The 27,922-nt window shown below is 44.8% G+C and overlaps 1 protein-coding gene across 1 annotated transcript; it reads right to left on the reverse strand.

The window, feature by feature from the left end:
* Positions 349 to 27,393, reverse strand: SPP2 (secreted phosphoprotein 2). Its single transcript, XM_005678749.3, has 8 exons — positions 27,182 to 27,393; positions 26,960 to 27,084; positions 19,174 to 19,296; positions 17,985 to 18,092; positions 11,466 to 11,520; positions 10,216 to 10,266; positions 7,875 to 7,967; positions 349 to 461 (listed from the first exon to the last, which is right to left on the reverse strand). Exons 1-7 carry the CDS (start codon positions 27,246 to 27,248, stop codon positions 7,885 to 7,887), a joined length of 612 nt encoding a protein of 203 aa, XP_005678806.2. The 5' UTR covers positions 27,249 to 27,393; the 3' UTR covers positions 349 to 461; positions 7,875 to 7,884.

Here is a 27,922-nt window from a genome sequence, read left to right on the forward strand (position 1 = left end):
GTGTCGCCTTCCTTTGGGGGTCAGCAAGCCCATGGGAAGAGACACATACTGAGTGAACTGTCCTCATGACATTAGCTTCTCCTCTAAACACATGATGATAGATAGTGTTAGTTGCTCAGTTATGTCCCACCCTTTGTGACCCCATGAACTGTAGCTCACTAGGCTCCTCTGTCCTTGGGATTCTCCAGGCAGGCAAGAATGCTAGAGCGGTTTGCCATTCCCTTCTCCAGGGAATCTTCCCAACCCAGGGATCAAACCTGGTCCTCTCGGGTTGCAGGCGGTCTTTACCATCTGAGCTGCCAGGGAAGCAAATACATGACAGTTACTTGGAAAAAAAAAAAAAAGCAATGAAAGAGGAAAAGTAAGCCATTTATTAGGGACTGAAATTGATCAAAAGAAAATTACACAATCCATGAGGTATCTTTCTTCACTGGAACTTCTATTCCTTCCAATGCATCTTGCTGTTAAAAGAGAGAAGAAGGGGAGGGTTAGACCGTGTGGCACACGTTTCACACTCTTACTGTGAAGGCACAGGACCCAGCATTCCTGGGCGCTGCTTGAAAAGGGATCCAAGAGGGACCAGAGACTAGAGAAACTATGCAAAGCAGCCAGTCCCCTGAACAAAAAAAAGGGGGCGTGAGAGACACCTTCTGGGAGAAGACGAGATCATGGAGTCCACGCAACAGCAATGCAGTCCCAGGAAGGAAGGCCAAGTCTCAGAGAAGGAAGCGTCCCCGAGGAAAGGCTCAACCAGATCCTGGACTCAGTCTGAACTAAGGAGGTGCCGGTGATGAGAGAGGGAGGGAACCAGTCAAGTCAGGTAAGGAGTAGACTGGCGGAAGCCTGGCCATGGGAGGACCGGGATCATCTGAGGCGGGACTATTCATTCATCCATCTGCCATTCAACCATTCGATAAACGTGTATGCACTGAGTATCCACTGGGGGTTGTGGCTGAGAGGAGGGCCAAGGAGGCCACGTCTCAGGAGCCAGAGGATTTCAGGGAAGAAGGGAGTGCTCGTCAGCATGAAATTCAGCTGCGAGGCTCAGCAGGAAATGAATGGACAACAGCCAGATGGAGCCAAAGGGTGAATACAGAGCCAAAGCCTGAAAGAGGTGCTGGGGACAGCAGGTGCAGACACCAGGTGGGAAGGAACAAGAGAGATCACAGAGAAACTAGGGATAAACGCGTGGGGAGCCCACTGTACCGTAGGTCCTCGTTACGCACAGAGATTTGTCTCCTGGCTGCTATTTACTTATAAAGTGAAAGTGAAAGCGTTAGTTTCTCAGTTGTGTCTGACTCTTTGCGACCCCATGGACTGTAGCCCACCAGGCTCCCCTGTCCATGGGATTCTCCAGGCGAGGATTCTGGAGTGGGTAACTATTCCCTTCTCCAGGGGATCTTTCTGACCCAGGGATCGAACCCAGGTCTCCTGAATTACAGGTAGATTCTTTACCTTCTGGGCCCCTTTTTTAGTCATTCTAGAATGTTCAGAGTAAGAAAAACTGCACACATTCCCAAGTGAGCTCATACGAGGCCATTTGCCCGGTTTTGGCTCTCATGCTGTAAACAAGGGTCCTCTTGGGTCTATTTGGTGCCACGTTTTTTGTTTTTCTGTTATTTTTGTCGGCGATTTTGCTATTTAAAATGCCCCCCACATATAGTCCTCAAGTGCTGTCTAGTGCCCTGAGTGTGAGTAGACCGTGCTGTGCCTGGTGGAAAATTATACATCCATGAGACAAGCTTCCTTCAGGCAGGAGTAACAGGGCTGTGGCTGTGAGTCCCATATTAATAAATCAACCATATGTATTAAATAAGACATCTTTCAACAGAAACACACGTGAAGGATGCATACAGATTACTGGACAAAAAGTGACCAAAGGCTCATAGGAACTTAACCCTGTATTTCCCGCAGGAGAGGGGGTTCAGTGTTCACTGATTCAACTTTTGCAGCGTCTCTGTAGCACATCACTACTGCAAGTAGTGAGAACACACTGTGCTTGGTGGGGCAGTCAGTAAGCACGTGCAGGGGATGAGTGTCGTAGCAGAGGGTGAGGAAGTCTAGTTTTCTGCCTCCAGACACTGACTGGGCTCTTCTATCTTGCATGGGAGTCTGTCTCTCCCGATGGGTAGGCTATCTTGGAAATCATGACAAGAGGTAATGACTAATAATCCTGACTCCTAAGCACTGAAATCACTCAGCAGGCTCACCGTGGTGGCTCGGGTGTTTGGGTCATCCTCCATATGTGCTTCACCCAGCACATTACAAATATTTCTGAAACAAATGATCCTTGAGGTTTTTCTCCCTCGTGCTGTTTTCTAAGTGTGGAGATATTGACATGAGGTCGAGTATTGCAGGAAGGAAAGGAGGTACTTTGGAGACAGACAGACAGACAGACACCGGGAACTAAATCTCAATTCAGCACCAGCTCTGAGAGGAGGGGCCTCCAAGGCCTCAGTTTTGTCATCTACAAAATGGAGGTAATAATGATGATACTTCACTTGGACAGTTGCAGGATTTAAATAAGGCAGCATGGTGGAAAGGCACAAACACAGACCCGGGCACCCTTGAGAGTTCTGATCGTTGGTGTAGGGCCAGGCAAAAGGCAGGCATTTGATGAATATTTGTTGGACAAAAGTCAGGAGACTGATTCCTTCTCACCGGTTATTGACAACAGATCCCGCCAGTAACTGCCTCCTCTGCTGCTCTTGGCCATACAGGGTAGGTGGTGGTAGTGGGTTAGTCACTTAGTCATGTCCATCTCTTTACACTCTCACAAGTTGTAGCCCACCGGGCTCCTCTGTCCACGGGATTTCCCAGGCAAGAATACTGGAGTGGGTTGCCATTTCTTCTCCAGGGGATACTCCTGACCCAGGGACTGAACCCAGGACTCCTCCATTGCAGGAGGATTCGTTTACCTCTGAGCTACGAAGGAAGCCATAGGGTAGGAATTCCACGCTAATCCACATTGCAGCCTTAAGGAACGCGTATAGCTCGCGTGACCATGGTTTGGGTGCAGGCAGTGTGGTTTGTAGTCTTTGGACCACTGCCCTGTACAGAAATCAGAACTAGGCCAGCTGTGGAGATCAAGACATTGTGAGCCTCTCAAACAGATTCCTTTCAACATGAGAGCTGAGACCTGCTTTCCCCGATTGCTATTTCAAAGTAGCAGATAAGAAAAAGAATCTCAGACCTCTTTGTTGAAACACTCTCTTTCACGACCCACTCTCACATATTAAAAAAATCTTCTAGCAGTCTGAAAGAACCCTAGAACAGTGGTTATTAAATTACAAAAATACTTCCTCAGCTCCTCATTTGTTCCAGAAACTAAGCCAGGCTCTGAGGATTCTGATTCTAGATGAATCAAAGGCTCTGCCTCTGGAGACCTTTCCCCACTAGAAGCATGTCATTCACAATTTGAAAAGAGTCCTGTATTTGATCCTGCATTGGCTCATTTCTTTCTTTCAACCGGAGGGAACTCACTGTATTACAGACATTATTTTTAGCATTAGGATCTAGATATAGGATATTGTTATTAATAACAGTACAGGCATATTATTAATCATATTTTCTTGTTACTAAACTAAAATAATAAGGACAACAAGGTAACACATCCTCAAGGAGCTCATGGTCTAGCAGGGACAAAAGTAAAAATAATAATAATCATAAATCTTTGAAAAACTGAGCCTGAGGGGTTGAAGAACTGCGTCATCCTCACCCCTCCTAAAGCGGCAGAGAAAGCTTGGAACCAGACTCCAGACACGGTGGACTGGCCTCCTCACTGGGCCCCCTAGACAGGCCTTATCTTAGGACTGTAGGGATCCTGCCCTGCTGAGGGTCATGGAAGTGCAGGGTTATAACTGGGAGGATAGGCAAGGTCAATGTCCAGGCCAGGACAGCAGCATTTGCCCTTTGGTGTGTATTGCCTTTAAAGAAACATTTCTTAAGTGATCAACTTCTTTACAGAAATCAAATCATTATATATATGGCTCCCAGGTGGCACAGTGGTAAACAGTCTGCCTGTCAGTGCAGGAGATGTAAGAGACCTGGGTTTAATCCCTGGGTCGGGAAGATCCCCAGGAGTAGAAAATGTCAACCCTCTCCGGTATTCTTGCCTGGAGAATCCCATGGACAGAAGAGCCTGGTGGACTGCAGTCCATGGGGTCGTTCAAAGAACTGGACGTAACTGAGCATGCACACACACACACGTCCAGTATAATCATTATTAATCATTATATATATAATATAATCATTATATATTATATAATATGTATAATATATAATATAATCATTAAATATAAATATATATACATGCAGAATAATTATTAATAAATAACATGCAATCAATCTGTTGAGAATTGTATTTTCTCCCCTTGAAAATGTTCTGTAAAGCAAATGATATGATTTAAGTTTATAAAAAAGGAATCTGATGAGTCTGTTTCTTTGTAATGAGTACTCTCTTGATCTCAGCCTGAAGTTAGCTGTTATTTTTAGGGTGCTCATAGATTCAAAAGAAAATCTGCCATTTGCATCTTTCATCCTATACAGCTTTGCTGGTAAATTTCTCTTCGATTTTAGTTAAAATGTCAGTTGACCTCTTTCAAATTCCGGCTGTTAAAAATTAATCACACTAAGCTCAGCTGACTTTTTTGATAACAGAAGCTCAATATCCAAAATGAAAGATTCTGTCATCCACTTAAAAAAAAAAAGTACTTTCTGTTGCTTGCTGGGTGCCTGGCTCTGTATGGGGCCCTGGGAGATGCTGGCAACAGAAGTTATCTCAGCCCTTCCCTGGAGGACCTGGGGAAGTCAGATGAAGCAGAGGAGAAATGGGTAATTGCAGCGACCTGTCATGGGGACGTCAGTTCAGTTCAGTTGCTCAGTCGTGTCCAGCTCTTTGCAAACCCATGGACTGCAGCAAGCCCAGGCTTCCCTGTCCATCACCAACTCCTGGAGATTACTCAGACTCATGTCCATCGAGTAGGTGATGCCATCCAACCATCTCATCCTCTGTTGTCCCCTTCTCCTTCCACTTTCAATCTTTCCCAGCATCGGGGTCTTTTCAAATGAGTCAGTTCTTCGCATTAGGTGGCCAAAGTATTGGAGCTTCAGCTTTAGTATCAGTCCTTCCAATGAACATTCAGGACTGATCTCCTTTAGGATGGACTGGTTGGATCTCCTTGCAGTCCAAGGGACTCTCAAGAGTCTTCTCCAACACCGCAGTTCAAAAGCATCAATTCTTTGGCACTCAGCTTTCTTTATAGTCCAACTCTCACATCCATACATGACCACTGGAAAAACCATAGCCTTGACTAGATGGACCTTTGTTGGCAAAGTGATGTCTCTGCTTTTTAATATGCTGTCTAGGTTGCTTATGAGCAAGCTATGGCTTTTCTTCCAAGGAGCAAGCATCTTATAATTTCATGGCTGCAGTCACCATCTGCAGTGATTTTGGAACCCAAGAAAATCAAAGTCTCTCACTGTTTCCATTGTTTCCCCATCTATTTCCCATGATGTGATGGGGCGGGATGCCATGATCTTTCTTTTTTAAATAATGAGTTTCCAGCCAGCTTTTGCACTCTCCTCTTTCACTTTCATCAAGAGGCTCTTTAGTTCCTCTTCACTTTCTGCCATAAGGGTGGTGTCATCTGCGTATCTGGGGTTATTGGTAATTCTCCCAGCAATAGTGGAGCCCATAAACGGACAATACTCTGACCTGGGGAGACCCTTAAGAGGAAGTAACGCTGAGCTGAGCTGAGATGTAAGTGAGGAGAAGGAATTAGCCAGGTGGATGTTCCAGGTAGGTCTTCCCTGGTGGCTCAGATGGTAAAGAATCTGCGTGCAGTGCATGAGACCCGGGTTTGATCCTTGGTTTGGGAAGGTCCCCTGGAGAAGGGAATGGCAACCCACTCTAATATTCTTGCCTGGAGAATCTCGTGGACAAGGAGCCTGGTGGGCTACAGTCCATGGAGTTGCAGAAGAGTAGGACATGACTGAGCACCTAATACTTTCACTTCACTTTTTCATGTTCCAGATAGAGGTTTCAGCAGAAGAAACCGCAGGTATTTCCGTGTCACTGGAGCTTCGGGGCTGGCGGACTTGGCAGCGATGAGGCTGAAGAAGTGGGCAAGGGACGGACCACAAGGGCCTTTGCGGGCCACACTAGGGAATTTGGACTTTATCCTGAGAGCATACAGTGTTATGCAAACTTAAAACCTGTGACAGCACAAGCTTCATGATTAACTTATGTGTGTCTGTGTGTGAGAATGAATGTTCTCTGAGTCTATAAGTATAATTTTATCCAAAAATCCCTTTTGGGTGCTTTCGTCACATTCCTTTAGTACTTGGGAGGCTTTAAAAAGACAAAACTGCCTTTGCTCCAGGCCCTGGTAGCTAGGAGTTTATTATACATACACATGAGGCCCAGTGGCGCACAGTGTGGGTTTGCAGAACCAGGGCTCAGCCTCCAGCACAAGGGCAAGTGGGCTGTCCTTCCTCTCGGCTCATGGTCTGTCTCTACTTTGTCCTATAAGTGAATTGATTGCGTGAGGTTTGCATGGAGAAGGGTCAGAGTCTCTGCACTTCCAGATAAACCTGGGGGCCACGTGCAAGGTGGACAGTGTGGAATCAGGAGCTGAGGCAAGATAGCATGATGTGAGTGGTGATGGGCTAAAGCCAGAGAAAACATGTGGGCAAAATCCATAGGATCAGACCCCTGTGGATGTTGGGAGAAGATGAAGGGTAAAGAAGAGCCAAGATTGTATAACCTGTGATGGGAAAGAATCTTTTAAAAAATAGATACATATGTATATAATTGAATTACTTTGCTATGCATCTGAAACTATAATAACACACACTGTAAACTCACTATACTTCAACAAAAATTTTAAAGAGCAAATGACACTATAGATTTTTGAACAGGAGAAGATGTAGTGGGTGGCGATGCCTCTAGTAAGGCTGAAGAGGAGGCCATCAAGGGCTCCAGGATGCTCACCGCGACTGCATGCAGTGGGCAGCTGACGTGAGAGCCTGGATCTCAGGATGCAGCGAGGGGAGCAATATGTGTTTGGAAAGCAGGCATGTGGAAGAGGTAACAGAGGAGGGAAGAACTGGGTGAAGGAGATCGCAAGAACGGGCGTCAGGATTTAAACGACTGATCAAGAAAAGGAAGGCAGATGAGACATCAGAGAGTCGAAGGGCTAATATTCAGTTGGCAAAAAGCCAAAAAGTGAATGGGAGGTGGGCGGGTAACGGCAGCAGCCTTGGGCTACAATTTTGTCAAGAAGCTTAGGGCTCCCCCAATGGCTCAGCGGGTAAAGGACCCACCTGCAATGCAGAAGACAGAGGAGACATCCCACAGGTTCCATCCCTGGGTCAGGAAAATCCCATGGAGAAGGAAACAGCAACCCACTCCTGTATTCCTGCCTGGGAAATCCCATGGGCACAGGAGCCTGATGGGCCACAGTCCATGGTGGGGGTCGCAAAGAGCCTGATACGACTGAGTGACTAAGCACAAATACACACACATCATCGAAAAACTTATCTGACAAGGAAGGAGGGAGACAAGGAGGCAGCTGTTAGGGTGAAGAGGCTGGGTCAAGAAAGGGGCTGTTCTGTTTCTTCGCTGTTTAATCTTTGCTCTGAAAGTGGAGAAATATGAACACACTGGCCGCAGCACATGCGAAAGCCACGGGGCAAAGAGTGAAGGGACAGTTGAGGATCAGGATCCGGGAGGAGAGAAGAGAGGTGGGAGGTGAGATGCGAGCTGATGAGTGGACTGCAGACATCTGGAGGTGCAGGGGCAGCGGCTATAAGGCGTTCCTTCCAGTAGCTTCTACTTCTAATTACACGTGTTTTTAGCCATGTTCCCTTACCTCAAGGCTGTCACTCAAAGCCAGGGTTTACTCTTGCTCTGGGCCACGGGTTTGAGTACCTTCTATTTCCAAGAGGAAAGTTTCTTCTCATCTCTGAAGACAGAAAGGGAATATACGGGCTCTGTCATTCACATCTAGACCTCAGACAACGCAGACTGCGTGACTATGTGACCAGCACCATCTGAGTCCCTACTGCCAAGAGGCTCCGCAGGAACACGATGACCTCATCTTCCTTGTCAAGCCTCCCTAGCTCTCGCCCGCCTGGTGTTACAGCCGAGCGCGTCTCTGTAAGCCCTCGAGGGCAGGGACTGTCACATTGATCCCTCCGTTCTCCGTGGGATCTGCCCAGGGCCTGTCACACACATTTGTTGAATTAAATTGAATTGTCATGTTCAAAGCAGTCTCCGAGATGGCTGCACATCCGAGTCAATGATGGTCCCAAAGCCCAAAATATTTTTAGAATTCAGCTCTGGGATTATCTTCCAAGGAATATAAAAAGGATCCGTCACATTAATTTATATCCATATAAATTTATATATATATATTTGTCCCAAATGACATTTATCCCAGTGTGGTAGCCGCCCCCAAGATGGACACGTGGTGGAATTCACAGTCTTGAGTATTATTCCACATTGGCCCAGGGTCAGTGTGTGTGGTTAATAAACTACACAGAAGTGATGCTATATCACTTGCAAAATCAGGAAATAAAAGACTGTGTGTCTTGGATGCTCTGTGGCTTGTTCATTCCTCTCTCTCCATCTCTTTCTCATCATGTTCTCTGGCAGAAGTCAGTTTTCATGCTTTGAGGACATTCAGACAGCCCTGGGGAAAGGCCGGTATGCTAAGAAACCAAAGCCTTCTGTCCAGTAGCCCCAAAGAACTGAGCCCTGCCAACCACCACCTGAGTAACCTGGGCAGTGGGTCTCTCAGGCCCAGTCAAGCCTTCAGATGAGGTCTCAGCCATGGTCAATGTTTTCCCTGCACCTTCTAGAGACTCTGAGCCAGAAACACCCAGCCAAGCTACTGCTGGGTTCCTGACCCAGAAACTATCAGACAATAAATGTTTGCTGTTTTAAGCTGCTAGGCTGTGTGGTCATTTGACACACCGCAATAGATGGACATGGATTTGAGCCAAACTCCAGGAGTTAGTGGAGGACAGAGGAGCCTGGTGTGTTGCAGTCCATGATGTCACGAAGAGCTGGACATGACTTAGCAACTGAACAATAACAACAGACGGCTAAGGCACCGAAGTTGGTCATTAATCTAATTAACTGAATTTATTTCCAAAAGTAAATCCATGAGCACATGCTTTCCACCACTATTGATGCTGAAAAGAATGGGCCCTAGAATCTGCAGGTGATTCCAAAAACAGTGTTCAAAACTGTTCTCAGTAGTGGTCACGTTGTTAGAATAACTGTATTTCTTTCAAAATGGCACACTGAAGGAGGTCTAAACTTGGGCCCTTCTTGTAAGCAAGCCTCGTACTGTTAAGCTTTAGTACTTCAGACAAACGGGGAGTAAGCTGAAGGATGGTCAGACATTGAGTGCAATGAAACATTGATACCTGTGTTCTTGTAATAGAGAACTCTGATCAGAGAGTAAATTTCACAATTTTTCTGGCAAGTGGCCTGGGAAAAACAGAAGCTTCAGAGTCTGACAGATCTCTCTCTAGGTCCTGTGTCTGCCACTCCCCACCGGAATCAAAGTTCTACATTGGCCGTGAAGCCTTGAACAAGTTACAGAAGCTCACTAAGCCTCAGTTTGCTCATCTGCAAAATGGGAAGGAACGTAGTGCTCCCTGTCGAGATGGTTGTGAAGCTGAAGGAGGAAACTGTCAATCAGTAGAGGGTGAGCATTTTGTGTCCCAACAAACATCATGAGTTGTTACTCCCCTCTTCTGTGTAAACAGATAATACTCCTGGTTTATAGAGCCATCATGATGGTTAAATGAGAAAACTTATTATAAAAGGGAGAAACTAAATAACTGATAGCTCTGTCTGCTTGCTGAAAAGTACAGTTGAAGGTGGAGGGTAAAGAGGAGCTCATAAGAGCTTGGGATTTTTAGAAAATGTTGCAGACTGGGACAGGAGGGAGGTCAGTGCTAATTTTCTCAGCCAGATTTGATACTTTGAATCCTGATAAATTTCAAGTGAGTTTCAATGCCTCAAAGTCAGCTTTTCAGTGATGTGCAAAACAAGTTTATGCAGGACTGTTCTTCTCATTTGCCTTTAAAATATTTTGTATTTCAGGGGTTTATCTCCTATGACATGGCTTCAGTGCATTCTGGCTTGATCAGAAGAGGATGTGTTGGTATCTGGCAAAAGAAAACGGGACCACTTACCACGTGATCGTTCATAAAGCGGTTCACCTCTGGATCTGTCAGGAGTGAGGCCTGTAATACAGTAATAGTCATAAGGCAATTATGACTGCCCACTTCTGGAATGTTCCATGATTTTGTTACTGATGCCACAAATACACCTTTCCCACAAGGAAGAGGTGGAAGATCACCAAAGACTCACTGCCATCAGCTCCAATAGGGAAAATCCTCCTATTTACCTATTTTATTAATAGGTAAAAATGGTTTCTGCTTCCCAGATGGCTCAGCAGTAAAGAATCTGCCTGCAATGCAAGAGATGCCGGAGATTTAGGAGGCTCTGGGTAGATCCCTGGGTCAGGAAGCTCCCCTAGAGGAAGAAATGGCAGCCCACCCCAGTATTCTTGCCTGGAAAATTCCATGGACAGAGTTACTGGGCAGGTTACAGCCCACGGGGTCACAAAGAGTTGGACGCAACTGAGCACACATGCAAAAATTCTTCCTAAGCCATAGAACACTCACCTGACCCGCCTTCAAATGAGAGACTGCTTATGAAGGGGAAGTGGACAACCCTCCAGTTCCCAAGCAAGATTCTGAAAGGGATGTTCAACTCTGGTGACATGGCTGGAGGGTTGCAGCCCCCGCCAGCCAGATGAGGCCTAGTCCAGAGCTTTCCACGTGTGCATTCTTGCATGCGTGTACGTGCTCAGTCGTGTCCAGCTGTTTGTGACTCCGCATAGTGTAGCCCACCAGGCTCCTCTGCCCATGGGATTTTCCAGGCAAGAACACTGGCGTGGGTTGCCATTTCCTCCTTCAAGGGATCTTCCCCAACCAAGGATCAAATCTGCATTTCTTGCCTCCCATATTGGCAGGCGGATTCTTTACCACTAAGCCATCTGGGAAACCTGAGTCCTAAAACTGGCCTTGCACCCAGGAAGTAACAAGCATGTTCAAGTTGGGAGACCCTCTTAGGGTGAAAACCAGCAACTGTCCTGCCTAACTGGCAGAGATGTTAGAGCCGTGAAATGGAAATATGTCTGGAAAGTCTCTGCATAAATGAAAAGAGTTGCTTAAATGAAGAGCTGTGTCATTTTTGCCTACTGTTAAGAAAGGAGCAAAAGCAAATGTTTATTTTCCAAAATTTCTGTCATTGTACAAAGCTTATATAGAGCTATTTCCAGTTTTAAATGATTCCCTGATAGAGAGCTTTAATCTGAAGTTAATTCATGAAAAAAAAATATTTAAAAGATCTAAATATTAAAAAGGTCTCAACTTACCAAGCAGGTGACTGTTTCTTGATGTAGAGGATCCCAAGATATCCCCAAAAAACATCTAATTCAGGCATTGGTATATATCAGCACATGAAAGAGGAAAAAGGAAAGGCACTGCAAAATATGCAACTATTAACTGGAAGACTCACACAACTTTTAATGAAATAAGGCAATAAGCTATATTAAATCACTTTAATTAATGTATGGTTTTGAACGTATTGGTGTTGAGTCACTGAATCGTATCTGACCCTTTGTGACCCCACGAATGGTAGGCGTCCAGGCTCCTCTGTCCTTGGGATTCCCCAGGCAAGAACACTGGACTGGGTTGCCATTTCCTTATCCAGGGCGATCTTCCCATCCAGGGGTTGAACCCAAGTCTCCTGCTTTGGGAGTGCTGAGTCTTAGCTACACTGAGCCACCAGGGAGGTCTGATGAACCACTGGGCTTATGGGATACAGATAGAGGCCTGTCCCCCTCTCCGTAACTCCACTGAACTCCACCCCAAACCTCCTGCATTGGCAGGCAGGTTCTTTACCCTTGAGCCACCAGGGAAGCCATGTGTGTCTAAAAAAGTACATGGGGAAGAGCAACTTATATGAAGTTTAAGTCATCTGAAAAGATTTCCACTAGACTCAAAATGACTCCCAGATGCAGACCAGAAAGAAGGAACTCTGTTACCTGGACTTGCTGATAGACTGTGTTCAAGTCAAATCTGGGAGTTTTCTTTCTATGTAGTCCCCATATGGGTTCAATAGGAAACAGTGTGCACGAAAATTCTTCATGAAGCCACTGAAAGCCCAGTGAAGTGAAAGTTTCTCAGTCATGTCTGACTCTTTGCAATCCCATGGGCTTAGTCCATGGAATTCTCCAGGCCAGAATACTGGAATGGGTATCCCAGGTACTGGAATGGGTATCCCAGGTCTCCCGTACTGCAGGTGGATTCTTTCCCAGCTGAGCCACAAGGGAAGCCCTTGAAAGCCCAGAGTCACAAAGTAAGGTGGCTGTTTGGCTCACAACTTTTCTTCCAGTTGTCTGGGCCGCCTACCTGTCACCCTCTCCATTCTTAACAGCCAGTAAGCCTGCTGACCTTTGTCGGAGTGACTGGTCTAGGAGGTGGCAAAGTTCAGTGGGAGAAAGAATAAGTTTTCAATAAATGGTGCTGAGACAACTGGATATCCACAAGCAAAAGGATGAAGCTGGATCGCTTCCTAATCAAAGTGGGCCATGAATCTCAATGAAAGACACATACAAACAACAAGAGAAAAAAGTAGATCAATTTGACTTCATTAAACTTTAAAACTTTTGTTCTTCAAAGGGCACCATCAAGAAAGAAAAAAACCTTACAGATGGGAGAAAACATTGGCAATTTTTTTGGAACTTATATACAAAATATACAAAGAACTCTTCCTACTCAACAACAAGAAGACAAATAACCCAATTTAAAATTGAAAAGGATTCAAGTAGACATTTCTCCAAAAAAGATACACAAATAGCTGATTATTACTTATTAGTGAAGTGAAGTCACTCAGTCATGTTCGACTATTTGCAACTCCATGGACTGTAGCCCACCAGGCTCCTCCATTCATGGAATTTTCCAGGCAAGAGTACTGGAGTAGGTGGCCATTTCCTTCTCCAGGGTATTACTCATTAGGATAATGCAAATCAAAATCTTAAAGAGATACCACTTCACATCCACTAGAATGACTCAAAAAAAAAGACGGACAATAACAAGTGTTGATAGGATGTATAGAAACTGGAACTCTCATATATTGCTGGTGGAAATATAACACGGTACAGCTATTATGGAAAACTGCTTGGCAGTTTCTCAAAAATTAACACAAAAAGTGAGTTTATGCTCCAGAAATTTCACTTATAGGTGAATAGCCAAGATAGATAAAAATACATGCCTGCACAAAAACTTGTACATGAATGCTCACAGAATCATTATTTAAAATAGCCAAAGAGTAGAAACAACCTCAATTTTGATCAGCTAACGAATGGATAAATCAAATGTGGTTTATCCATACAATGGACTGTTATTCCACCACAGAAGAAGTACTGATTCATGCTACAACATGTATGAACCTCCAAACACGCTGAGATAAACCAGTCACAAAAGAACACATATTGCATGCTTCTATTTATATTAAATGGCCAGAAAAGTGACTTCATAGAGAAAGAAAATATCAACAGATTAGTGGTTACTGAGTGTTGGAAAGAATAGGGTAAGAGGAAGGGGTACTGGAATTTCTTTTGGAGATGATGAAACGTTCAGGATTTAGATAGCAGCGACAGCTGTTCAATCTTTAGAATACACTCAAAACCACTGGGTGAATTGTACACCTTAAACGGGTGAATTGTATGGTCTGCGAACTCTATTTCAGTAACAGCACTATTTCTTTTTAATGAGACACATGCCTCAAGCCAGGCTAATGGTAGGGATACCAAGAGGTTAGAGAGAAAGGCTCAGTCTCCTCCTCAGTTTGGAGGATATGAATCTGGAGTGGCTTGTGGTCTTGCCTCCTGCTGCAAGGAGAAAACTCACGAGCAGTAAGAGGAGGGGAGAAGGAAAGATGAAAGTGGCCCCAGTGTTGTTGATGGGCCCTAAACGGAGTCATCCGCCAGCACAGCTCCTCCCATTTGTTCTGGGAATGTGAACCAGGGAATCCTCTCATTTTGGCTTAGCCCACTTCCAGCTGAAGTTCTGTCATTTGAAATGGAAGAGAGTAAATAAATGAAATACTTGTAACTCTCCTCCCTCGAGTCCAGAATTCCTGTTCATTCTTTCTCAGTTTCTCTTTTTGAACTGTTTTGAGTCTCAAGGCTGAACTCTAGTCAAACTTCATCCCCCACTCCAAATCAGAAAGATTTGCCCAAAGTTAAGTCCATTCACCAAGTTACAGATGTTAGCATTGCAATTGTGTGGTTGACTGACATGCCAGATAGAAATTGTTTACCCTCTACATACTTCTCTTACAAATTTAAAAACTATAAAAATACATAAAATATATTTAAATATAAAAATAATATTGAAATACTTTTAAATAATTAAAACCACCCATAATTTAAATATTTATTTTAAATATTAAAATATAACAATATAAAATATATTTAAATATTTTCTAAAATACTAAAACTATAAAAATAATTAAAACTACCCATAATTTAAATATTTATTTGGTTAAGAGAGAATATTAGCAATTTCAGAAATTTATTTTTTCAAACCTTTTAACAAAGCTTTTATACTTATTATAACTATGTCGTGGAAAACCCAAGTTTTTTATATTAGAGACACTTTCTCTTACTATATTCTTGCCAGATAATTTCCATTTGACCTAAGTCTTATTTCATAATAAAAACCTATTTATTACATAAAATAAGTTATTTACTTATATAAATAAGACATTTCATAACAATATTTCATAATAATTGGGATTTTTGGTCTTAGTCTCTATTTTTGGCTTCCATCGTTCTTTACATTATATTCTTTTCTCTGGAAATTCTCTTACTATCTACATATGTTTTTCAAGTGGTCTTTATATTCATTACTCTGAGGGTTTTTTTTTTTTTCAGTTTTCTTTTATTCCCTACTTCCAATGATGATTTATTTGTTCTTTGTCTAAATTCACCCCAGTCGATTGTCTTTCGTGTTTGTAGTACCACCATTTATTTCACTGAAAATGGTTAACAGCTGTCATCTAATTTTTCTTCCTGTTTCATATAAGAAACCTATTTTATAGTTTCCAGGAATTACTTTAAACCTCCATCTGCTTTCTCCTCTTTCTTTCAAGTTGCAGAATCCTTAAATTTAAGGAATTTTTTACTTCCTCATAATTTTTTACAGTTTCCTAATCTTTGATGGAAAGCAACCCAGGAGTTTATTTTTAAAATTGTGTTTGTTTCAGGGACTAACTTTGTATCAGAGCCTTCACACAAAAGTTGGGATTGGAAGAAAAGTGAGTAGCTTTCAGTCTGCGATGAGAAAGTTGCAACAGGTTTGCGGGCTGTGCAAGAATCAACTTCTCAAATCAGAGATGGAAGAGGGATTAAACCGGGGCCCGCTTGTCAATCTCTACTGTGTTAAAGGCCACAGAAGAATTGGCATCCCTTTCTCGGGACATTCACCACTAACTCCCAGTTCCCCTTAGCATCCTGTCTCACCTGCCCTGCCAGCCTCCCATCGCTCCATCCTTACCTAGCTCCAATCTCTTCTCCATCTATTCTGTCACCTCCCTACTTGTGATTCTCAAGTAGCCCCAAGCCAAGGATCCTGGCAAGACCCATGAGGTCCACCTTGACCAGGCTCGGGTCCTCTCCAGCCCCGCCTTCTGCCTCTCTTCTCACATTCTGCTCCCAGTTACAATGGATTTCTGTCCATTTCAACCTGTCAGCTTAGCTTCCCTCATACTCAGGGAACCCCGTCATGCTCTCCCCTGTGCTTGAAATCTCTCCTTCCCACCCCTCCACACCCTGTGCCCTTCATCCTGAGGTCACCCACCGTCTAGTTTCCCTGGAAAACCTGCTCTGCCCCACGTGCACCCATCCTCCCACTCTGTGTTCCCAAAAGCCTGTCTGGTAGTCAGGGTAACCCCTGCATAACGGATATCCCAGACTGGTCTACAGACTCTACAAGGGCCAGAAATGTGTCTTTCTTACTCTTGGCTGTCTCCTGGCTTCACCCACATAAACCACAAAGTCAACACAAAATGCTTGTGACATGATGCTTGGTCCTTGTCACTTCTGGCTTAGCTTGGCCAGGCGTGCACCAATGTGTCAGCTGTGAAGCTGACCTCACTTCCTGAATTCTTTACTGGAGTCAAACAGGAGGCCCTGGGTACCTGAACTAGCAGCAAGGAGACAGGAAATCACCCAGAAATCACCGGGAGATTGACCCCCAAACACTGCCAGTGAGAACAAGATCGATCAACAAGGCTATGCTCAACTGAACATTTTTGCACAATTTTCCTTTTAACAGTAAAGGCACTCCTGTGGTGTTGGAGAAGACTCTTGAGAGTCCCTTGGACTGCAAGGAGATTCAACCAGTGCTTCCAAAAGGAAATCAGTCCTGAATATTCGTTGGAAGAACTGATGCTGAAGTGATCAGCCAATCCTTTGGCCACCTGATGAGAAGAACTGACTCATCTGAATAAACCCTGATGCTGGGAAAGATTGAGGGCAGGAGGAAAAGGGGATGACAACGGATCAGATGGTTGGATGGCATCACTGACTCGATGGACATGAGTTTGAGCAAGCTCCAGGAGTTGGTGATGGACAGGGAGGCCTGGCGTGCTGCAGTCCGTGGGGTTGCAAAGAGTCGGACACAACTGAGCGACTGAACTGGACTGTAACAGGAGTTCCTCAGTCATGAGCATCACTCCTTCCTAACTCTAAAATGGACTTCATATAAAATATGTAAGGCCCAGGTCCTCCCTGGCAGTCCAGTGGCTAAGACTCCACGCTCCCAATGCTGGGGTCACGAGTTCATTTTCTGGTCTGGGAATTAAGATCCCACATGCCAAACTATGAGGCAATAAATAAACAAATATGTAGGGCCTGGGTATGTTCATAATATAGGAACATTATTTTTATGTATAATTCTTGAAGTTGAAATTTTATACTCTTCTCGCGTAATTTTCACTACAGATTTAAACCTTGAAAAAAATGAACAAAAGTATAAGCAGAGAAAGACGTTGTTGTTCAGGTTTGGCTTTGTAATGGTAGAAGCATTTTTAAATAGCAGTGAAGGACAGATTATCCCCTTATGAATAAACAAACATATACCAGTTATGCTGTCATTCCTCATACTATGTATATATCATACGTACTATGTATGTATAGCGGTATGATACTACGTATCATACTGCTAAAATTTCTTCCTCAGTTTTATTGTATGTGTTTAATTATTAACTAAACTTCTACCCTGTATCAAACATTGGCCTAGACAATAAAACAAACATTCCCTGCTCTCATGAGATATATATTTCAGTAAGAAAATCAGACAGTAAGTAATATAATTCCAAGTCAGAATTTTACATGTTATTGATTTCTCAGGATTATTGCAGATGACTATCAACGCATTTGTGGGGGGGGGGAAGATGTGTTCTGTCATTTACTGAGCATCTGTTATGGGCTAGACTCTGGACCAGATCTTTTACATCCATGAACTTTCTTGGTTTCCTCAGCGTCCTATTGGGTGGTCTTTATTACTGGTATGTAACAGATGGAGAAGCCTCAGATTCATGGAGATTAAATATCCTGACCTAAGTTGCAGAGCTGGTAAATGAACACTGATCTATCCGAAATGGCCCCTTCATTCCACTAAATGAGAGAGGCAGTGAACTGCACACTTAAGTCTAGAACTTTTGCTCATTGTTTCCTTAAGCTCATATTCAAAATCTTAGAGGGGTGGGATTGGAAGATGTAAGGGACAGTGAATGTGAGTTTGCAGGTCCAGACTCTTGCCCAGGCACCTGATGGTCCAGCTACTCTATCACACCTCAAAGGATGCCAAGCCCCTGTGCATACCTCTTCACTGCTGCTGGACCCAGAGCTGGAGGACCAGTGGCAGCGAACCCACACGTTCTGCACGCGTTCAGAAGACATCCGCACGGTGCTTCTGCAAATGGCCACAGGCTGGAAAAGAAGAAATGGTGAGTTCTACGCCCAGCAGCTTGGGTAAACAACTAGGACCTCCCCAAGAAATCAGGCAACATCACAGGGCTTGGCACAATGGTGCAAACAGAAAGGAAGAATTTGGTCAATTTCATTTTCATTTCTCAAAACCTAAGCCAAAGCAAACGATGGCTGAGGCAGCTCTTGAGCATTTGCTATATTTCACGTCCCCTGGAAAGCAAACATTCCCTTCCTGAGCACTGAGTTGGTCACCTTGCATGGTTTTCCATGAGAACAAGAATTGGGAAGATCCCTAAGGCCTCTGCTCTGCTCTCCCTTGGTCTCAGATTTCCTTCAGATGCTAGTGACACTCGGGTTTGGGGTGTTTGTGAAACAATCATGGCAAAAGTTTCCATGGAACAACAAAACAAAGGGTCTTCTTTTCAGAATTGATATTGCTATGTAGCAACACAGACGTCATCACACCAGTAAAATTACACCCGTGGAACAACACCTCAGAGAGTGAGTCTGGGGTGGTAGTGCTGGCCTGTGCGAGTGGGCTCCTACCCCTGGGGATAACCAGGCATGGGGCCATATGCTGGTCACTGGAGAAGCAGAACCGACCAGCCTACAGTCCTGACACCCGTGGACCACAAGCTGGTGGGGGAGACGGCATTTTGCATGACGGTCAACTATAAGACATGCACCTCACCCCAGGAACACAGCTGGCATTTTGAATTCACTTAAGATAGAATTTGAAATGTCTCAGGGGCTTTTCTTTGTTCTTGGCCCCTTTGTATTCACTTTGCCTGCCACCATCATTACGCCCATTTTAAAGAGCAGAAAACTGAGGCAACAGGGGTTAAATGACTTGCCAGGATTACTCAGGATGGCAGACTCCAGAGCTTAAGTCCTTGACCACAGAGTCACACAGCCCCCACCCAGGGAACAGCGTGGACACAGGTAATGGTGCCTCCGAGGGTGGCCGGACACGAGACACGGCCAAGACCTCGGTGTGACTTTGAATTGGCTCCGGGTGATGGAGGAGGGCAGAGCTCTCTCGCATTTGTTTCCAGGCTTGTGGCCTTTGCCCCACACTCACCACGTGGTAGCCCCTCTGGAAGTCACAGGTGGCAGGGTCTGCCTCAGATTCCCTCCTGCACGTCGTCTCTTGAATCCTGAACTCCAAGTCCATGGTCAAGCTGTCCTCGTCCAGGGCGTTGACCTTCACAAAAACAAAGCGGCAGCTTGCTACAGATGTGTTCCTGAAGGTCACATGCTAGAAATGTTTCTCCTTGCACAAGAAGAAAAGGTGCCAGAATCTCCCACCACTTAAGCTTCCGATTGTCACCCTCATTCTGAAGCCAGGGGAGGAAGTGCTCTACAAGGTTCACAGGACTTCACTGAGACAGCAGAACCTGGATGTGGGTGTCCTGACTCCAAGCTTATTCTAATGGCCTGTCTTTACAGCGGATCCTCATTATTTACCAATTCCGTACTTGCAAATTTCCTTAAATGTGTATTCAACCCCAAGTCATTCCTGGGTGTTGTCACGGCCACTCCTGGACATACGCTGAGCAGCGAAGAACTTGAGCGGCCCGATGCACACGCTCCTGCCCAGGGGCAGACAAGGTGATGCTCTCCTCCTTGTCCTGGCTCCCAGACTGTACGCAAGTCATTTTTATTGTCCACTTTGTGGCATGTTTTTCTCATTTTTGTGCTTTTCCTGGGTGATCTTGCTATTGAAACTGGCCCCCAAGCCTAGTGCTGACAAGCTGTCTAGTTTCCCAAGTGCAGAAAAGCTGTGATATGCCTGCCGGAGAAAATACATGTGTTAACTGAGCTCCGTTCAGGCCCGAACTACAGCGCTGTTACAGCGTGTGTGTATGTGTGTGTGTGTGTGAGCGCACACACCTGAGCTCAGTCATGTCCGACTTTTTGTGACCCCATGGACTGTAGCCCGCCAGGCTCCTCTGTCCATGGAATTTCCCAGGCAAGAATACTGGAGTGGGTTGCCATTTCCTCCTCCAGGGGATCTTCCCAACTCAGGAACCGAACCTACAGCTCTTGCATTGCCAGGCAGATTCTTTACCACTAACGCCACCTGGGTAGCCCCTACAGACCACTTGCAGATGGAGAAGAAAAGGATGCTTTGCTTTGGAAACAGGCAACAGGCCCCAAGCTTGGGGTGGGGCTGGGGGTCCTCGTGTCTGTTTCTGACACAGAATGAGGAAGGCTACAAGCAGAGTTCTCTGAAAACAAGGACTAAAAACTCAGTCTTGCCGTTATTTCCCACCTTGTTTATTGATAATTTTTAAATATTAGATACTAAATATGAGTCTCATTAAACAAGTAAAACCTCGTCTATCGGCCGGAGCGCACTGTCCAGTTCCTCTGCCCCCTCTGCCCCTTCCTGCCCCTTGCTCCCCACAGCGCCCCCTCCTGCATTATGCTTCCATAATTTTCCTTAAAGCAGTCTGATGAAAGCAAAGCGGCAGGACAAAGGCATAGTTCAAAAGACGCAAATGTGGGGGTCTGAATACTGATCATTTAGTTGAACTGTGAGATTATTTTGCAACCTTTTTTGCATCTCCAAGCACAACTCCAGAATATGGAGAAAAGCTTAATAGCTCTGCTTTTTCATTTGAATTCACTTTCAGCCAATTTCTTCTCTGTGTTTTTTGAAAAAGGTAGGACAACCCAAATACTCAACAGTAAGAAATCAACTGGAGAAAATCCCAAACCTAGCATTATGGCTGAAATTAAAATGCAGTACTTTATAATCAGTGTTACAGTGTGGTCCTGTTTTTCTTTAAAAATGTATTTTATACCCACATATGAAGAGAAAAAGATCCAAAAGACATCTGCCACATGTCTGTAGTGGGCGTCTCAGAGGATTGAATAGTAGATGTTACTTTTAGTTTTTTCCTTCTTGTTGAGTCTTGTGACTCTTTGTACTAAGTATATTCTGATTTTTTTACTCTTCCAAAAGAAATAAAAATATATAAGCCATAAAAGGCCCATAACAATTCCTTTTCGAGATTCTGATGTTTAATGTTATGCTCCCACTTAGCTGGGCCACAGTGTCCAGATCTGTGGTCAAATATTGGTCTGGATGTTTCTGTGAAGGTGTTTTTGGATGAAATTAAAGTGGTAGGCTTTGAGAAAAGCGGATTACCCTTCTTCCTGTGGGTGGGCCTCGTCCAATCAGTTGAAGGCCCAAATAGAACGAAGACTGACCTTTTCCTCAGCAGGAAGGAATTCTGCCAGCTGACGGCCTTCAGACTTTACCTGCGATGCCAGTTCTTCCCTGGGTCTCCAGCCTACTAGCCCACCCTGCAGACTTTGGCTGCACCAACCCTCTGCAACAGTGTGGGCCAATTCTTTAAAATCAATCTCCCTGTCTGTCTGTCTCTCTCTCTCAGTTCTGTTTCTCTGGAGAAGCCCAACTAACACAGAGATCACTTGGGTTTTTCAAACTAAGCCCTTAAGATTGGACAAAGAGTAAATTTCGGGTATATCTGCCTAGAATAATGTATGAAGACAAAAAGCAAAAAATGCAAAGTAAAGGAAAAGTAAAAGTGGACAGGAACGGGCACAGACACAGAAAGGATCCCAAAGCTTCTGTGGCTTTGCCCCGAGTGTCCCAGAATTCATCCACTCCCCACCCTCCTGGTGCCGGGGGCTCAGTGCCATCATTGGTCATTGCCTGCTTCCCATAGTCGCTGTCTGGGCCTCCTCCCTCGCGTTCCACTTCAGAGATCTTTGAAGGCCTTCTCTCACTTTATTTAAAGCCCCACCCCTACCCCCTCCAGGGGGTAGTTCCACAGCTGGAGGTTCTCCTCCCTGAGTCTTAGCTCAAATATGGTGTCTCTGTGGATATATCTGCCCATCTGACAGCCACCCCAGCCCAGATCCATCCGTCCATCCTCCGGTTTTAATTTCTCTACAGGACTCTCCACTCTCTGAGACTTCTTTCACTTTTTTATGTAATGTCATCCCATTCTCCATCATCACCTTCTTCCCTCTCCCTCCCCTTTCTCTTCCTCTCTCTCTGCAATGGACTCTGAGCTCCATGGAAGTGTCAACTACAACTTGGCACTTGCCATCTACCTGTGGACTGTAGCCCACCAGGCTCCTCTGTCCATGGGATTCTCCAGGCAAGAATACTCGAGTGAGTTGCCATGCCCTTCAGCAGGGGATCTTCCCAACCCAAGGACTGAACCCGCGGCTCTCAAGTCTCCTGCATCGGCAGGCAGGTTCTCTGCTTCTAGCGCCACCTGGGAAGCCCATTGTCGACCTCTACAAAGATTAAATCAAGTGCTGCCGCAGCTGCTGAGCTTCAACACCTCTTGAAGGAATTCAGGGTGGAGAGCAGAAAGGAGGCACTCTCTACTCAGGATAAAACTGGCAGGACACGTCTTCAGACAGTTGGATATTCTCAGGAGCTGATTTTACGAGCCCAATTCTTATATCTCCTCGTTTCTAGAAAAGCACTAAAATTCTTCATGATTTTCATGAGAAAATCCTGTTTCTCCTGACTAGAAGAAGCTTCATGAGACCAGCAGAAACTTTCTAAAAAATAAATGTGCTTGACTGCATGTATTCCCCCTTTACCAAAATCACATATATACTGTCCTTCCCTGCTATCTCTTTGGAGCAGTTTCTCAAAGCTTTCGAGGTACTGTCTCCAGGGCTGCAGTCCTCTTTTTGCCCCAAATAAAACTTAGCTCACAACTCTCACGTTGTGCATCTTTTAAAGTCAACACAAGCCCAGTCTGGCCCACGCTGTCTTCCTCATTCCCAGTACAGGGTCCATGTCCACCTTGTCTTTCTTGGCTTGTGTCCATGAGGGAACAGTCTGAATGAGCCTGGTGTCGAGGAGCAAGGAAACCTTCATGACTGAAGTCCCATTTGCCCACGTTTCCCCATTCTTTTCTAAACTTGGAGTCCAAGGCATAAGTTATTCAAAATCAATTCCAAGTATTTAATCCAGGTCTGCTGGGAAAACCCAGTGGTTCTTAACCCTGACTACACATCAGAATGACCAGGAAGCGTGTGAGAATGTGAGCTCCACCCTCAGAAACTGGGGCTTAATTAGTCACCTTCCCTCTTGGAAGTCAAGTATATTTCTTTCTTTTTTTTTAATTTAGATTCTTTGCCCATATAAGCTATGGGGCATCAGGAATATTTGTCTCTCAGGTGATGCTGACATGTAGCCAGATCAAGAATCACTGAGTTTTTGAGATATTTTGTTTTCAAGCCACACCATGTGGCAAGCAGGCTTAGTCCCCCCACCAGGGATCAAACCAGTGCCCCATGCATTGAGGGTGTGGAGTCTTAACCACTGGACCACCAGGGAAATCTCATGAAGCACTAGACTTATGAAGCAAACTCAGGGATAAATACTGAGGCCTGACCCCTCTCCCTAAGTCCACTGAACTCTATCCCAAACCTCCCACATATACACAAACATGACAAAACCAGTTATTTCTTTTGGACATATTCCTAGAAATGAAACTATGAGATCAAAAGTTATATTTGCTATTTTTAATGTTTAACATGTTTATAAATATGCTTAATGCATGTTTCCAAATTGCTTCCCACTTATTTCCTTTAGACGTAGTCCTAGAAAGGAAACTATAAGATCAAAAATTATATTGGCTATTTTCAATGTTTAACGTGTTTATAAACATTCTTAACACTTATTTCCAAATTGCTTCCCAAAGACAATCTTACCAAATTACCCTCTCTCTAGCAATGTTTGAGGTTTCCCTTTTTCTCTTCCCCTTCCTTTTCACCTTGGTGTTTCAGTTCTGATTCTGTTGGCTGTTAGAGACGTGATGTACTTTCTCCAATGCTTCTGGTGCGTCTGTATTCCTTCTTTTGTGAGTTGTTTTGTACCCTCAGTGCCAGAGATCTGTTCCTTCATCTCTTTCCTGCGCTCCTTGCTTGACTCTGATGGGATCTCCTGGGTCTACTGTTATGGGGGCCGGGGGGACTGGCGTATTTGGGGCCACCTTTAGGTCATTTGTAGAAGGCATGACTAACACATACTCCTTTCCCTGTTTGGAACCAGACATGCAGATAACACCACCCTTATGGCAGAAAGCGAAGAAGAACTAAAGAGCCTCTTGATAAAAGTGAAAGAGGAGAGTGAAAAAGTTGGCTTAAAGCTCAACATTCAGAAAACTTAGATCATGGCATCCGGTCCCATCACTTCATGGCAAATAGATGGGGAAACAGTGGAAACAGTGGCAGACTTTTGAGGGGAGGGAGCTCAAAATCACTGCAGATGGTGACTACAGCCATGAAATTAAAAACCACCTACTCCTCGGAAGAAAATTTATGACCAACCTAGACAGCATATTAAAAAGCAGAGCCATTACTTTGCCAACAAAGGTCCATCTAGTCAAGGCTATGGTTTTTCCAGCAGTCGTATGGATATGAGAGTTGGACTTTATAAAGAAGGCTGAGCACCGAAGAATTGATGCTTTTGAACTGTGGTGTTGGAGAAGACTCTTGAGAGTCCCTTGGACTGCAAGGAGATCCAACCAGTCCATCTTAAAGAAAAGCAATCCTGAATATTCATTGGAAGGACTGATGCTGAAGCTGAAATTCCAATACTTTGTCTATGTGAAGAATTGACTCATTGGAAAAGACCCTGATGCTGGGAAAGATTGAAGGTGGGAGGAGAAGGGACAACAGAGGATGAGATGGTTGGATGGCCTCACTGACTCAATGGACGTGAGTTTGAGTAAACTCCGGAAGTTGGTGATGGACAGGGAGGGCTGGCGTGCTGCGGTTCATGGGGTCGCAAAGACACAACTGAACTGAACATGTACAATAAAAAGCAAAATGTGAACCACTTCTAAAAAGCAAGAAGCATCACCAGGACAGATCAAACAGGGAGAGTTTTCCTTCCATTGGGAGAAGAAGGGAAGTTTTCATGGCAGAGACATGGTGATGGAACTTGGCCAGTGAATTTGAATAATGAGAAAAGGCTGGAAAGAAACAAAATTAGGCAGAATTCCAGAGAGAAGGCAGCTTACTGGAAGTGAAGGGAAGTCTCCTGCTTGTGTTCTCATCAAGGATCCCACACACAGGTATGTTTATTTGCAGATGCCTGTGTGTCTGGGCTCAGATGTCTGATACCAAGATGGCCCCGTGTGCTGGAATGTGCTCTGGGTGACGACGCCTCAAGCTAGCTCATCTCCGCTGGCCAGATTTCCATGGTGTCAGTAACTGGTTCTCTCGGGAGCAGTCCTCAGGCTCTTATTCGCTTAATTAACTACTAACTTTCTTCTGCAGCAAGCACTAGCTAAATTACAAGTAAATCTAAACTGTCTATTTGCACGCTTGGCAAAAGGCCATGGATACCCACTCTGCCACACACGTGGATTTCATTAAATGCGAAAGATGGAAGCCAGTTCAGCCAGGGTGGGAGGGAGAGGTTCTCTATTCCGTCCGGTACCCCTCCAGAAGGAACTCTCCCTTTGGCCTGGCAGCTGACCACATGTATCTTCCAGGGTCTCTGCACTGCGACAGCCAGGCCAAGTGACTGACTCTGTCTACAGCAGCCCAGTTCTGGGCAGGGTGCCTTGCTGAAGCATCATCTTCATGACCTATGACCCAATTAGAAAAGACAACTGGGACAATTTGATACATTTCCAGGGAATATGGAATGAGAAACTGAGCCATTTTCTGAAGAAGCAGGGTCAAGATGAATGTATTGATATTTTATTTGGAGACTGGAGCCGTGGAGCCAGCAGCTGTGTGCCCTTCACAGGAGGAGAAGGGCAAACAAGATGAGAGCTAAGGCAGTACCCAGGGCTTCCCCAATAGCTCAGAGGTAAAGAATCTGCCTGCAAGGCAGGAGGCACAAGAGAAGCAGGTTGGATCCCTAGATTGGGAAGATCCCCTAGAGGCGGAAATGGCAAACCACTCCAGTACTCTTGCCTGAAAAATCCTATGGACACAGGTACCTCGTGGGCTATAGCCCAAAGAGTCACAAAGAGTTGAACACGACTGAGCAATAACGCATACAGGCGGCACCCCGCAGGGATGGGAGATGTGAGCACAAAGGTGGAGAGGACACAGTGGCCCTCTGACCTCTGTGAGGAAGCAGGCATTGCTTGGACCCCTGGTCATTTCTCCTTGGTTCCCAATTTCCCGGGTGGCCTGGCTGCAATGAGTTCTCACTCTTAAGACCTGTAACCTTGTAGAAGTTCCCCATCTCTTATCTTAATCTTAACTCTGCTGGAGGCTGTTTCTGCTCCCGCTTGCTGAAGACAACATGCAGGCGGTGGAATCACCCGGGGCCCAGAGAGGGGGTAGACGACTACTGTCTAGTTTCTCATTCCCTTTGAAGGATAATTCTGTTTCTTTCTTTGCCAATCATGCTCTTAGTCATTGGAAGCCCATGAAAATTCATCTTTTCCCCATTTCCCCAAGCTAACAGGAAACAGACGATTACCAAATTGACAAAGGAAAGTGGATTTCTTTGGCTCAAAAGCCAGAATTTATTTCCTATAAGTATTAGGAGCAGAACTGCTGAACTTGAAAAGGCCTCGTTTCTAATAAACAAGCAGTTTTTAATAAACGTCTCGGAAAGAACCATGGGCACTTTCAGTCTAGAAGCAGAGGGTAACATCTGGAAACAGGAAATGAGGCCAGAGGGAAGAAAACTGAAAGAAGAATCAGGAATCTGAGGTAGCTTTGAGAGCTTTCTGACAATTGTAATTAAATCCTTTCTCTGGCAAAAAAAGAATGTGAAAGCGATGAGTGGCTGTTATCTTTTTAAACTGGAAAAATTTTACTGGGTACCTCAAAAAATGACAAGAGGAAAAAAAACAAAATAGTATAGAGAAGATGTAACAGGCACTTACTCTTTTAATTGAGCTTCTGAACCCTCGAAACAGATAGGGGCTCAGTGACTGGGAATTCACTTTTGCCACAGAGGCGCTGAGAGCCTCCTTCAGGGAAACCGGGTCATAGTCGTACACCGGGAAACCTGGGCACACAAGCACACAAGGATATGGTGAGTCAGGACCCAGGGTCCAAACAGCTATATCATCAAGGGCAGGAGCCCTGGTCCCCAAGCTCCTTACCTGTACAGGTCCAGTGGTTCATTCCAAGGACAAATATCACCAACATCTTCATCACCATCTTCTCCATTATGGGAAGAACAATTTCAGTGCAGAGACAGGGAGATTGTCTCTGTGCCTTTGGGGTTGACCAGTTGTCCTGAAAGCAGCTATTTATCAGTGTGACCTGGCTTGTTCTCTCCAACTGGAGCAGACAGCGGCTTCAACAGAGACTCTAATTGATCCTGGGATCAATATTTACTTCTGGCTTTTCCAATGGACAAGGTCCAGTTGGAGGCCACTTTTGAAGTTTGGACCTCAACATGGGACTTCAGCCCACAGCTAAAGCCATCGAGAGGCGGGGACTCTGCATCCAGGTTTTGTTTTTCTCTATTTTAATTTCACCCAGATGGACTGTCTGTTTCTCTTTATTTCATTTCATTTTTAGAGGGAGAGATGTAATCTTACTTTCAACAAAATGGTTAATTTTTTAAATTTATTTATTTCTAATAGAAGGATAATTGCTTTACAATATTGTGTTGGTTCCTGCCATACATCACTGTAAATCAGCCATAGGTATGCATATGAAACTCTCCCTCTTGAAACTCCCTCCCACTTCCCATTCCCTCCCACACCTCTAGGTTGTTACAGAGCCCCAGTTTGTGTTCCCTGAGTCATACAGCAAACTCCCATTGGTTGTCTGTTTTAATATGGCAGTATACATGTTTCCATGCTGCTCCGCCCATCACCCCACCCTCTCATTCC

This window comes from Capra hircus, chromosome 3 (genome assembly GCF_001704415.2).
Source record: "Capra hircus breed San Clemente chromosome 3, ASM170441v1, whole genome shotgun sequence".
In the NCBI taxonomy this organism is placed as follows: domain Eukaryota; kingdom Metazoa; phylum Chordata; class Mammalia; order Artiodactyla; family Bovidae; genus Capra; species Capra hircus.